Below are 13,347 nucleotides of genomic sequence, written 5' to 3'. Positions count from 1 at the left end.
TTACTGCATTGGGAGTGTGTTTGGGATCATTAGGGTAATGATGAAAATCAAGCCGTTGCTAATCAGGTGCTTGCCAGATGTTGTTGTATGGTGGATCAAAATCTGACAGAAATTTTCTACGTTGATAATTCTGTCACTTTTCACAAGATTTCCAACACCACTGACTGAAAGAGCCTCCACTGTGTTTTACAGATAACTGCAGAGACTCAGTCTTGTAGCTCTCTGCTGACCTCTACTGATGATTTGAAACAAATCTTTAATATTTGCTAATATTTGCTGCATCTACTTGAACAACCCGTCGCCTCTGATTTTCAGTCCAGTTCTTGTGTATTTTGGCATACCTCAGCCTTTTCTCCCCGTTTCCCTTCCTCAAGAATGGCTTCTGAGAAAGCTTCTGACGAGCCATCAGTGAACAGTAGATGGATCAACTGAAGAGCTGGATCTCTCAGGTCCTGTGTTAGGTCTTTTTCTCTATTTCAGGACTTAACTTTGAGAAACTCTTCACCTGATATAGATATTCCTTAGGCCTTCCATTTCTTCTTTTGTCCTCCACTCATCCAGTTTCCTCAGATTTTTTGAAGGACGCATTGCACACCGCAGGGCTTTCAGCTTATAGTTCTTTATGAATCACATTGTCAAGCTATGTTATTTTTCATAGATTAATTCAAACAAATGGGAAGAAATTAGACAAGCTACTTTTAACAAAGTGCTTAAAGATACAAATGAAAATTTAATCTTTACTAAGTTGTCTGTTATATGTAGGCACGACACTCATTCATCTCTTGAATTAGGGTTTTTTTTCCACGCATGAATGATTCATAGATCAGTGTGAAGACGCTTAACAGACAAACAAACAAAAAGCATTCCTCTGAAAATGTTCAGGTACAAAGACTGGACTTAAATGATAAATGGGGTGGTAGTTTTATAGCACCTTCCTACTCAGTTGAGCGATCAAAACATTTTCAATTGCAACTCGCATTCACCCAACCACACCCACATTCATACAGCCCTTTTATCTATACATGAGCACTTTCCAACATTCACAAACACACCCAGTGTGAGTGTGTTTGTGAATGTTGGAAAATGTGAATGTTGTTGGGGGCAGCTTGAGGTTCAGTATCTGCAGGATGGAGAAGGCAGGGATTGATTTACCAGCCTTCCGAGAGGTAAATGACCCATTCTACCACCTGAGCCAGAGCCACCTGTGTTGTTTTAGAAAACGAATACCACAGAAGGCAAGGAGATGTGTTGGTCTGTCCTATTCTGCTCTGTCTTACTTTTGGGCTTGTTAATGGGTTTCCCACCCAGGAGGAAGGCACCGCAAAGCAGTGGCCAACTCAAACAGCTGGTACAACTACAGGCGCCGACCAGTGCTTACCATCCCTACCAGACTGTCCACAGGAATGGCATCTCCAATGAGCAAACTGTGGTCATGATGTACGATAACTTGACTCAAAATGAGGTGAACCTCAAACCCGGGATTACTGAGAATAAGTGAAAAAGTAGCCCAAATACAAAGAAAAACCTTCGCTGACTTCCAGAAAGCCTGGAGAAATGCTGCTCCAGACCACATGTTTGGATCCTTGGAGGGGAAAAAAAGAGATGACTTGAGAGGTTTACATTGTGTTGTAGGTGGCAAAGTCATTCTTGAAGTTGGACAAACATTTGGTCCTCTTACTTTTCAAATATCTCTGTTCAGGATTCTTTTGAAAGGGGGAAGAGTGGGGTTCAAAGCTCTGAAATTGTGAGTGAAACTTTGTTTTGTTCAGGTGATTGTGGAGCAAAATCCTCAACTTTACACTTTAGTGTGCAAGTACTTCTCGTAGAGTTTGAGGTGTTTCTGGGGTCGTTATTTTGCTGCATGTTGTGCAAACCAGAGGGTGGGGCATGTCTCTGAAGAATGGAGTTCTGCCTCTCCTTGGTCAGGGTGGAGCTGATTCAGTGCAGAGTACACCACCTGTTTCACTGTGGGTGAAGCAGATCAAAGCTACGTGAATGCATCTGAATCTGTGCTTCATGGAGAGGATACAGGTGAGAGTGCTAATATGATCAAAGCCATAAACTTGCTTAACCAGCTCAAAAAGTGCAGATGCTTTGTAGTCGTTGGTTTTATATGACATGACTTAATGTATTAAACTCATGTAAAATTATTCAAATTATTTTTAGGCTTCTCTTTTTTTTGCTGCTCCCTTTAGGGGTCACCACGGTGAATCATCAGCCTCCATCTCCCCCTGTCCCTAGCATCTTCCTCTGTCATGCCGAACCTCTGCATTTCCTCCTTCTCTACATCCACGAGTCTCAACTGTGGTCAGAAGTTTGCACATGCTCATCATGGGCATTGATGTCATGGTGAATTTGAGTTTTTTAATGATTTCTGAGTTGTTCATTTTCCAGGGTCCAATGTATATATACAGACTCAGATATACTATACAGCCCTACTAATATTTGGTCAAATGTCAAGTTGCATCTCACCCAGATGCTTTTGGTAGCCATCAATGATTCTCTGTTGGTCAGCATTGTCTCTGATGCTGATGTAAAAATCTCTTCACTGTGGGCAGTAATGCTGGCAGGCTTGACGTTTAGTGGTTTCTGGGTTGTTCCTGAAAATCTTAACCAATTTCCTGTAATCTGGGGGTGACAATTAAGGGTTTTCTTCTAGACCTTGGTGAACTGACACATCTGAATAACACATACTTATTTACAATAGTTTGAACTGATGACCCTGGAATCTGCAGTTGTTTGGAAATGGCTCCAATAAGCCTTCACAACTTGTGGAAATCTGCAAATCTCATTCTTGGATTTTCACTGAGTTCCTTGGACTTTCCTATTGTTCTGAGTATTGGTCAATCCAATGAGTGCTGTTAAATAAATCAATTTAATGCTGGGAGAGATGAACTACTTATAGTCGATCATAATCGACAATGGGAAATTAATACGCCCTTTCCTTGTTGAGTCAAAAGACACTGCAGAACCTTCAGCACCAGTTATAAAAAGATTTAAGTGATTGCATGTGGAGCCATTAAAGAGTTGTGCTGTACAATCATTCAACACAGGGGGAAAAAAATCAGTTAAAGAAATCAATAAAACCCCCAAATCATCATGACAGTCATGGCCACAATGAGTGTACACAAACTTCTGTGCATTACTGTGAACACAGAAATATGGGATGCGCTGGACCTCATCATACTGAGAGCTGTTTCTTCTCACCCACTGGCATACATGAGTACCTCTACCTGTAGTGAAACCACTACAACCACCGCTGTAACATAACCGGGTGAACATACATCCTACATGTAGAGTAGGAAAAGAGGGTGAATAGTACTTCCCGGTTAGCTTCTGCTGTTGTATTAATTCAAATGTTACATCTTTACATCCGTAGCCTGTCACGGATTTGCTGTCATTTAGTATTTGGGAGGCGGTTTCACACTTGCGTGTCGTTTGCATCGTTACAATAAAGATTAGGGCAGGGGCAAAAAAAAAGTCTCTTACTGCTGGGCCAAACCAAATCGATTGAGGGTTTGATGGAGCACATGAGCGCACAGGAAACGCAGATCGTATTTGACATATCAAAAATTAAAAGTAAATTTATTTATTTATTTCCTATTTAATCTGTTTGTTTATTGAGTCTACAAGATGCTAAACTGAAGCCGGATAAGTAAACGCTGAACAAGAACCCCCCTTTTTCGGTGAAGGGATCGACCGGAAAGAAAAGAAAGTCAATCCCAGCCTCTCATTGGCCCAAAGTTCCCCGCGAAAATAACGTCACCCGCAGTTTCGCGCCACATCTTCTCCGCTCGGACGTATACACAAGAAGAGGTAAGAAGAGACGTATATAATGATATTTTTTAGCTTATTACATCTGTAGTTTTGGTGGTTTCGTGAAAGCGTGACACGTTAATCAGGTTGACTTAAACGTGCACGAAGGTGTTTTGTTGTTTTACGCTGACGTTTAATGTTAAATCGTCGCAGTCGAGGATCAGCTTATTGTGTGCTCTGCAGCCACATGTCAAATGGAGGTCGAGGTTTTAATGCAGTTAGTGCTTTAGTGAAAATAAGACACTTCAAAACATCTAAAAAAGACACGCAGTGTAGCACATCAGCGCGCCGGAAGTGTTGTTTGTATAGTTAAGTGAACTTTTCGTGCTGTTTGACTGATATCTGGAAGCGATTCAAGCACGCATTCATAACATAGATCCAAGTACCAAATGTAAGGAAAAACAGTTGGTTTGTTTCATGCCCCAACCTTGGACTAATTGTTACACAAGGTTATTTGTGCTACATCAAATATTACCTCATTGCATGTAAATGTAACCGGGCTGTTAACGAGGCAGCGAAAGGCAGGCTGCTCAGTTTATATCCATCTCATGTCATTTTCTCCACAAAACTGAAAAAAGATCTAATAAAACAAAAAGGAAATAGTTAAAGTTTTTCAGCCAGCCACATATGTGAATGTCAGTTTTCTAAATGCTCAGTCAAACTTGAAGCCATCAGTGATGTCCTACAGCCAGAGCGACAGTATGTAAGTGTTATTACATTTCTGTTACTGAGTGTCACCTTTTGTTGATTTCCCAGCAGCAATGTCTTCTCCAGCTTCAACCCCTGGTGGCCGTAAGCGTGGAAGGAACACCAATCCACCTACACGTAAGTTCCCCACCTGCTCCATCCTTTTGCATATGGACCTCCTGTGATTGTATGATGACCGTTGCCTACTTTTCTTCGTGTCTGTGCGATTTTAGCCAGCAGTGAGGACCCCACCTCGCCTCCCTCTCAGCGGCGCAGAGGTCAGGACTCCTCCACCGGGGACCTGATGCCGATGCCCACCTCCCCAGCCACGGACATTCTCAGTCCTGCAGCACCCCAGGACACGTCTCTGCTCTCCAGCCCCCGACCTTCAGGTATGACATGTTTGAGTTGTTGTGGTCTTGTGGACTCAAGTTTGGATTCTTAAATTGTTTTATAAATCTGCCTCCTTTTAACAGTGCCTCCTAACGAGGTGGACATGAGCTCCCCCTTGATGTACGGGACTCCCAGCTCCAGGATTGAGGGAACCCCACGGAGCGGAGTGCGGGGCACACCAGCCAGGCAGCGTCCTGATCTGGGATCAGTCAGGAAGGCTCCCCAAGTTGATCTTCACTCTGAGCCGGTCAGTAACCTTGTGTTTGTCATGTATTGAGCTCACATGAAGCCTGAACCCTCAGAAGTTAACTATTCGCTATCTTCTCTCAGCCGAGCGCAGATGGCGCCGTGGCCAGCGAGTCGAACGCCGGGCAGAGGCTGGTGATCTGGGGGACTGATGTGAATGTCGGCACCTGCAAGGAAAAGTTTCAGGTATGAAGCCGAGTCAGCTAGATCCCATAATAAATGTCCTGTAGGGAGTCCATGAGTTAACATCGGCATGCTTTGCGTTTCGCTGCTTCCAGAGGTTTCTCCAGAGGTTTGTTGACCCGACCTCCACTGAAGATGAGAACGCTGGTCTGGACCTGAACGAGCCGTTATACATGCAGAAGCTGGAGGAGGTGCAATTTTTATTGTTTGCTGCTCCAAACGTTTTTAAGTCAGACTCGCACTGCACGACGGTGTTTCTGAATGATGAACAACAGCCAAGAAATGAGACAATACAGGAGGAGGCGGTTGCGCGGGATTGCATTCAAAGACGTAATATCAATGTTTCTCCTCTCGTCCCACAGATCAGCGTCGTCGGCGATCCTGTGATGAACGTGAACTGCCGCCACGTGCAGTCCTTTGATGCAGAACTTTACAGACAGCTCACCTGCTACCCACAGGTAAAGCTCGCTTCATCTGCCATCATTTGTTTATTTTTTTTCATTGCTGTTGTTTTTATTACGTCATTAGGTGTATTCGTGAGTACGGATTAAACAGAGGATGAAACCTTGAGCCCCTGATGAGTGAAATGGCGGCCTTCTGATTTTTATAATGAAGTAATGCCATACGGTGATGTCTTGAATAAATAAAACTAAAATAAGTGGATGCAAATGCAAAGGGAGAAGTGATGTGTAATGTGACGCAAACAAGGTTATATAGAAAACAAATGGATAGGTGAATGAATCCAAAGACAAATACAGAAGCAAATTTTACTTTTTGTTCTATGAGGGGTTTATTTACATTTTTATTGTTATATCCATCTATAATATTATTAGTCACTTTATCCACAGGACCACTGGCATCTGCACTCTGTTAAAGATTAAATCGTTCCCTGTTTCCGTGGAAGAAATTCTGTGGAATTTGGCTGCGTATTAATGGAGTTAACTATGTCGTTTTCAGGAAGTCATTCCAACTTTTGACATGGCGGTCAACGAGCTTTTCTTCGAGCGTTTCCCCGACTCTTTCCTTGAGTATCAGATCCAAGTACGCCCCTACAACGCCGTGAAAACCAAAAGCATGAGAAGCCTGAACCCAGAAGGTTTGAACTGACGTCACACGTGTTACGGGACCCATGTTGTCTTCTGTTTTTTGTAAACAGTGAGGTGTCAACTTCTGTGTTTCTTCCACAGACATCGATCAGCTGATCACCATCAGCGGCATGGTGATCCGCACCTCGCAGCTCATCCCTGAGATGCAGGAGGCGTTCTTCCAGTGCCAGGTGTGCGCCTACAGCACCCGCGTGGAGGTGGATCGCGGGCGCATCGCCGAGCCGGCTGTGTGTCGCCACTGCAACACCACCCACAGCCTGGCGTTGATTCACAATCGCTCTGTCTTCTCAGACAAACAGATGGTGAGAGTTTGCTCATAGTCAGCGACACCTTATCTCAGAATACACGGATGGTAATCGCCGATGTGTTGCTGCGGAGGTCATGGCGACTGTTTGTTTACCGTTCTTCCTTTCGCAACAGATAAAAATTCAGGAATCTCCCGAAGACATGCCGGCCGGTCAGACGCCTCACACGACTATCGTTTACGCTCACAACGATCTAGTTGACAAAGTGCAGCCAGGAGACAGGGTGAACATCACTGGTGAGATTTCTTTAATATCTTGATAATATTAATTTCATGATGACCTGTATGAAGAGTAAAAGATGGGGCTGAAAATGGAAGCAAGAGCTGAGCTGCAATATTTCTAATGACCAGCAGGGGGCAGCTCCTGGCTGCAGAAAGTCATCAGGTGGATTTAAAGTGTTTGGCATGAAATTAAAGCATTTTTAAAAAAAAAAATTTGCAAGGTGGTCGTTGAAGGTCACGTTGTGGTCGGATCACTAACAGCCTTTGTCATCTGTGCAGGTATCTACAGAGCCGTCCCAATGCGCGTTAACCCACGCCAGAGCAACGTGAAGTCGGTTTACAAGACTCACATAGATGCCATCCACTTCCGCAAGACAGACGAAAAGCGCCTGCACGGTTTGGACGAAGAGGCCGAGCAGAAGCTCTTCACCGAAGACCGCGTGCAGACCCTGAAGGAGCTCGCAGCCAAGCCGGACGTCTACGAACGCCTCTCCTCTGCCCTTGCACCGAGCATCTACGAACATGAAGACATCAAAAAGGTAAGACCAAAGGCTACTTGTTAAGGTGGAAACACTTGGCTATCACATAGCCAAAAAGGCCCACAACAGCCACGCCCTCTTTCCTGCATATCGGTCACTCTGCTGCAGCTTTTAAAAAAAGAACATTTTAAGCAGAGGTGAAATGCAGAAATGCCCTAATAAAAGTTTTGGTTGAAGATGAATTTAGATTAAAGTTGTGATTCGATTGTGTCTCTTTCTCCGTCTCCTGGTACCAGGGCATCTTGCTCCAGCTGTTTGGGGGCACTCGAAAGGACTTCAGTCAGACCGGCCGCGGGAACTTCCGTGCCGAGGTGAACATCCTGCTTTGCGGAGACCCCGGCACCAGCAAGTCCCAGCTGCTGCAGTACGTCTACAACCTGGTGCCCCGCGGCCAGTACACGTCAGGAAAGGGCTCCAGCGCTGTGGGTCTGACCGCCTATGTGATGAAGGACCCAGAGACCAGGCAGCTGGTGCTGCAGACCGGCGCGCTGGTCCTGAGCGACAACGGCATCTGCTGCATCGACGAGTTCGACAAGATGAGCGACAACACGCGCTCCGTGCTGCACGAGGTCATGGAGCAGCAGACCCTCTCCATTGCAAAGGTATATGTCACCACATTTAATACGTAATCGTTTGGAAGTACGCAAACGGAAGGAGCTTTCGGTCTCACGGCGTTTGTGTTTTCGTGCCCTCAGGCTGGAATCATCTGCCAGCTGAACGCCCGCACCGCCGTGCTGGCTGCTGCCAACCCAGTGGAATCCCAGTGGAACCCCAAAAAGACCACAATCGAGAACATCCAGCTGCCTCACACTCTCCTGTCCAGGTGAACATCACTGCATTGAAACTCCCGATGCACCGATCCACATGTTGCTGTGTTGCAAACTAAACGTAACTTTGTGTTTGTTGCGCCGTCAGATTCGACCTCATTTTCCTGATGCTGGATCCCCAGGATGAGGCTTACGACCGCAGGCTGGCTCACCACCTGGTGTCTCTCTACTACCAGACCGAGGAGCAGATGGAGGAAGAGTTCCTGGACATGGCCGTGCTGAAGGACTACATCGCGTACGCGCGAACGTACATCAACCCAAGACTGAGCGAAGAAGCCAGCCAGGCCCTCATTGAGGTCTGTGGAAACTCTGTGGCTTAATTTAACCCTTTTAGCAAACATTTTAGTCGATTCTTAGAGTTCTATGTAGCTGACCTTGTTTACGTTCATCCGCAGGCCTATGTTGACATGAGAAAGATAGGCAGCGGCCGTGGGATGGTGTCCGCCTACCCCAGACAGCTGGAGTCCCTGATCCGCTTGGCAGAGGCCCACGCCAAGGTACGCTTCTCCGAGAAAGTGGAGACCATTGACGTGGAGGAGGCCAAGCGGCTGCACCGAGAGGCCTTGAAACAGTCGGCCACAGATCCTAGAACAGGATTTGTAGACATCTCTATTCTGACAACAGGTACGGAAGACAGTGAATGTATTTCTAAAGGTGCTGACATGAGAAATTAAAGATGCACTTTATGAGGGTCAGGCTCATTTTACAATGGCCTTGCTTTGAAATACTAGTTCCATTTTCTCCATTGTGAAGGTGCCACTTGGGCTTTTCCGGCCTCTTTATAGGACAACTTTTTAACCCCAGATTAATTATGCAAATAACCTCTAGGTTCAGTCCTGCAGTTGCATTTCAATGCATTGTTCTTTGCTTGATTACAGGCATGAGCGCCACAGCACGCAAGCGCAAGGAGGAGGTAGCCCAGGCCCTGAAGAAGCTGATCCAGGCCAAAGGGAAGACGCCAGCCATGAAATACCAGCAGCTGCTCGATGACCTCAGAGGACAGTCTGAAACTGTGAGTCTTTTAAATCTTTATTTTTATTAAGCCAGCATGAAGTCAAAGCTCAAATATCAGTTTGATTTCAGCTCTTCAGATGGCGATCGCTATGGCTGTAGCATGGCACTCGTTCCTCATTAGACTGAACAAAAGCTAAGCTCTAACATTTCTCCGTATCCTCTGAAATATCACAAAATTCAGCCAGAGTAGCCGTCGACACGTTTGCACTCTCTGAGTATTTGCTGCACTTTTGCATCACTTCCTCTCTAATGGCTTCCTCCTGTCTTGCCCCGTTTGCAGGCGATTACTAAGGAGCTGTTCGACGAGGCGTTGCGAGCTCTGGCTGACGAGGATTACTTGACAGTCACTGGAAAGACTGTTCGTCTCCTTGCTTGAGGCACACCCTGCAATTATGTACAGTCCTTAATTTTAAATCCTATCCCATGTCGACTTCTTTACTCGTGCTGTAAAAAAACGTATTTGTTTAACCGAACCAGCATGTGCTGAATATCTGGGTGTATTAGATGTTTATAGCACCCCAGATTGGTGATTCAGAAGGACCCAATGACTCATTAAACGCTGGTTTCCTGTTGCAGTTTTTATAGGAATGTGTAAAAACTGCATCCAGTGTTGACTTAAAGAGCTCATATTTGAAAGTACTTATTTTCTTTGTTAACTTGTTTTGTGCTGTGATTAAAAAGCTCTTTGGATAACTTGTACATTATAATCGCAGACTTTGTCTTCAAGAAACTGTTAAAGCAAGCTTGAACTTATTTTGTGTTTTTTCTTTTGGATTGAGTAGCTCATGTTGACTATTTGTTTATAGAGAATAAATAAAATGATGTTCACTAAAGGTTTCTTACTTCTGACCTGCATATTTCACCAGTTTCTCTATGTTAAGTTGTTTGCTAGCTGTATCATCTATGCGGAAGAGCCTACTGCTGACTTTACTGGGTAAATCTTGGTAGTAAATGGACTGAGATTTGTTCCAGTTTCCAGTATCCTGGCCAAATATGCTTCTGATGTGCAGGTGAGCCAGTGATTAATGATTATTGTACCTGATGTGGTCTTCTGCTATAGCCCATGGGTCTGGAGATGCTCTTCTGCATACCTCAGTTGTAAGGAGTGATCATGTAAGTTATTGTTGCCTTCCTATTAGTTCAAAGCTGTCTCCTCTGGTATCAACAAGGTATTTTTACCCAGAGAACTGCATGTTTTCTCTTCTGGACCGTTCTCTGTACACTCTACAGATGGCTGTGTGGGAAAATCCTCGTAACCAGCAGTTTTTGAAACGGTATTAACAACCACACCACATTACAAGTCACTTGAGGCATCTCTCTTCCTTGTTCTGATGATCAGTGTGTGGCCACTCTACACAGTAATGCAGTTTTCCTCCATTATGTAACAAGTGATAAAAGTATACAGAGACTTATTGTGAACCATTAAATAATGACATGTAGACATGCTGGTCTCGTCATGTGTCTACTTGTCTATGATGGTCTCCACTACCAAACCCGTTTTATCATTTAACAATGTAGGGCTCGAGCAGAGGAAATGCAAATGTTGAAAGCATTTCACTGGTGCATGAATAATTGAGTATGGTTTAAAACGACTTCAAAAATATACTCTCCAAGCATTTCTGAGTTTCCCAGACATTTCCCAGAAGGTCAAGGTCCAAGGTCAGAATTGAGGTCAAAGGGTCAAAATCATAATTTCATTTTAATTTGACTTTCATACTTTGATTATTCAGGAGAGTCCGATTTAATCAAAACTAGATGGCTAGTTCAGAAAGAGTGGCTATTTTAGGTCATTTTTTCCCCAAAGGTCAAAATGTATGATAGTCATTTCTGCTTTCAATTAAGAACTTTTGGTCTTGGTAGCATTGTGCCATATCATCAAAACTAGAACCAACCAACCATTTTTCATTTATCTTGACCCAAACTAGAATAAATGTAGTCAGACTCTCTGTCCCAGTGTTCAGTGTACTGTTGCTTTTGTGCTCCCTGGCACTTTGGTGCAGTCCTTCACTCACACTGGCTTAGCTCAATATCTGTGAAGCAATCGGAGCCATGAATTTAAAAAAAGTTAGTTTGACCTACTCAGCGGGGGGGGGGTTTGAAGTGGTAAAACATGAGCGCGAGAGCCTGCTGTCGTATAAAATCATGCTTAAACGGACGTGCCAAGCGGCTCTTTTTTGTGGCTTTATCTCAGATTATGGCGGAGACCCCGGAGTTTGTACACCTGCAGCTGGAGCCAGAATGATGTGTTGCTATAGCAACTACAGCTACATGGCAGCAATCCGAGTCAGCGATGAGAGTGGGTGACTTGACCAGCTACATCCACCATTTTGTCTTATCTGTGACCACACTTCATCTGCTTCCCAAATCTGCTGCACATCCTCTAGCAGTTAATCTCTGGCCTGATTATAAATGTAAAAAGTATGTTTTTTGCTATTGTATTTTTATTGTAGTCCAATTTTATCAGGTCTGACATTAGCCAAATAAATGGATAAGATATTGGAGGGAGAAAAACCTTTAATCCAGATCTGTAAGCTTAAATTATCCAATAACCTGACCACTGAAAAGATGCAGTTAAGCCAGATGTGTCTCGAATCTCTCAGATCTCTGCTCTTGATAGCTTAACTGTTTCTTTCCTTCTAACAGTGCAACCTGCATAAATTCTGGACCTGGAATGGACACCTGTATTATCCACAAAAGTGTGTTTAAAGTTTCAAAAATAAAATAAATCTTTTGTTTTGTGAAATATCCGACCCTTCTCATCCTGTTTTAAATGTAACTGAACTCTACAAATCAGCAGACGAGGTTTTGTCTAAGAAGGTCAAAAGCCCGACAATTTGGGAGATGCTCGCTTAATTTTGAACGGTGATGTGTGACGTGTGCAAAATCCTAACCTGCCGAGCTGTCAGCTGAAACCAGGCTGAAATTTACCAGAAAAAGATGATAGTTTTTGTCGGTCATAATGTCCAAAGTATGGGGGTATGATAGAAAACTAATACAGCCTGCACATATTTATATTAAATCTGTTAGTGAAGTTGTTAAGGCTCTAATCCTAATCAAAAAGAAGCTGCACTGACTTAGTCTTAACTTTAATTTCAGCATGGTGACGCAGTGGTTAGCACTGCTGCCTCACAACAAAGGGGTCCTGGGTTTGAATGCATTGGCTGGCTGGGGCCGCTTTGTGTGGAGTTTCCATGATCCCCATCCCTGCATGGCTTCCTCTCACAGTCCAAACACATGGAGTTTGGACTGTGACCAGTTAGGTTAACTCATGACTCTAAATCAAGTCCTGCCACTGCTTTGGTTTGCAAACTCCAGCTGTGCCCCTCTTTTATATGCTGAATGTAAAAACACTTCCACTCGTTAATGCCCCTCAGCCCCAGTTGGCCAAGGATGGTACCAAGCAAGTTAAAGGCCTACTGTAAGAGCACAGAATCTGAACCACACGAAGCAAGTTAACAAATAAATGCAGCCGTCTTCTGACGATACAATCAAATAACTGACAGAACACAAAGGCTCGTCTCACATTTGCCAAAAAAACATGGTGACTATTCCCAAGACCTTTGAGGAAATGTTATGCGGACTGATGAGACAAAAGCTGAACTTCTGGGAAGCTTTTGTTACATTTTCTTTGTTACAAACTAACAAAGAAAATAACATCACACTAACAGTCAAACATGGTGGTGGTAGTGTGATGGTCTGGGGCTACTATGGTACTTCAGAAACAACGCTACTAAAAAAGCCTGGAGGAGACTGTTCAGTCATCTGTTTGTCTCCCGGAGCTCAAGTGTACTTGGATTATGCAGCAGGATGAAGATCTGAATGAAGGTTTTGGAGTGACCAAGTCCAGATTTGGCATGATGTTAAACAGGCTGTTTATACATGAAAAGGTTACAGTATGGCTAAATTAAAACAATTCTGCAAAGAATAGTGGGCCAAAATTCCTCCATAGCAATGTCAAAGACTCATTACCAGTATCTACAAATGCTTGGTTGCAGTTCTTACTGCCAAGG

General features: G+C 44.1%; 1 protein-coding gene across 2 annotated transcripts; it reads left to right on the top strand.

Annotated features, from left to right (window-relative positions):
* Nucleotides 1-3,729: 3,729 nt before the first annotated feature.
* Nucleotides 3,730-10,170, top strand: mcm4 (minichromosome maintenance complex component 4). Of its 2 annotated transcripts, none has more exons than XM_026150678.2 (17): nucleotides 3,730-3,816; nucleotides 4,573-4,641; nucleotides 4,737-4,895; nucleotides 4,980-5,143; nucleotides 5,227-5,328; nucleotides 5,421-5,516; nucleotides 5,688-5,783; nucleotides 6,283-6,421; nucleotides 6,513-6,733; nucleotides 6,852-6,972; nucleotides 7,237-7,496; nucleotides 7,733-8,098; nucleotides 8,192-8,319; nucleotides 8,412-8,619; nucleotides 8,719-8,947; nucleotides 9,202-9,335; nucleotides 9,618-10,170. In XM_026150678.2, exons 2-17 carry the CDS (start codon nucleotides 4,578-4,580, stop codon nucleotides 9,711-9,713), a joined length of 2,583 nt encoding a protein of 860 aa, XP_026006463.2. In that variant the 5' UTR covers nucleotides 3,730-3,816; nucleotides 4,573-4,577; the 3' UTR covers nucleotides 9,714-10,170. The 2 variants fall into 2 exon arrangements, with proteins under 2 accessions (XP_026006463.2, XP_026006464.2); XM_026150679.2 differs by having other exon boundaries at nucleotides 3,735-3,816; nucleotides 4,576-4,641.
* Nucleotides 10,171-13,347: the final 3,177 nt, after the last annotated feature.

Source organism: Astatotilapia calliptera, chromosome 18 (assembly GCF_964374335.1).
Source record: "Astatotilapia calliptera chromosome 18, fAstCal68.1, whole genome shotgun sequence".
NCBI lineage: Eukaryota > Metazoa > Chordata > Actinopteri > Cichliformes > Cichlidae > Astatotilapia > Astatotilapia calliptera.
This window is presented reverse-complemented; position numbering and strand designations above follow the sequence as displayed.

Excerpts from the sequence above, each read along its gene's own strand:
- mcm4 (XM_026150678.2), top strand. The coding sequence starts at position 4,578 with ATGTCTTCTCCAGCTTCAACCCCTGGTGGCCGTAAGCGTGGAAGGAAC. Across the intron at positions 5,144-5,226 it reads TTGATCTTCACTCTGAGCCG|CCGAGCGCAGATGGCGCCGT; the intron begins GTCAGTAACCTT and ends ATCTTCTCTCAG. Across the intron at positions 6,973-7,236 it reads AGACAGGGTGAACATCACTG|GTATCTACAGAGCCGTCCCA; the intron begins GTGAGATTTCTT and ends TCATCTGTGCAG.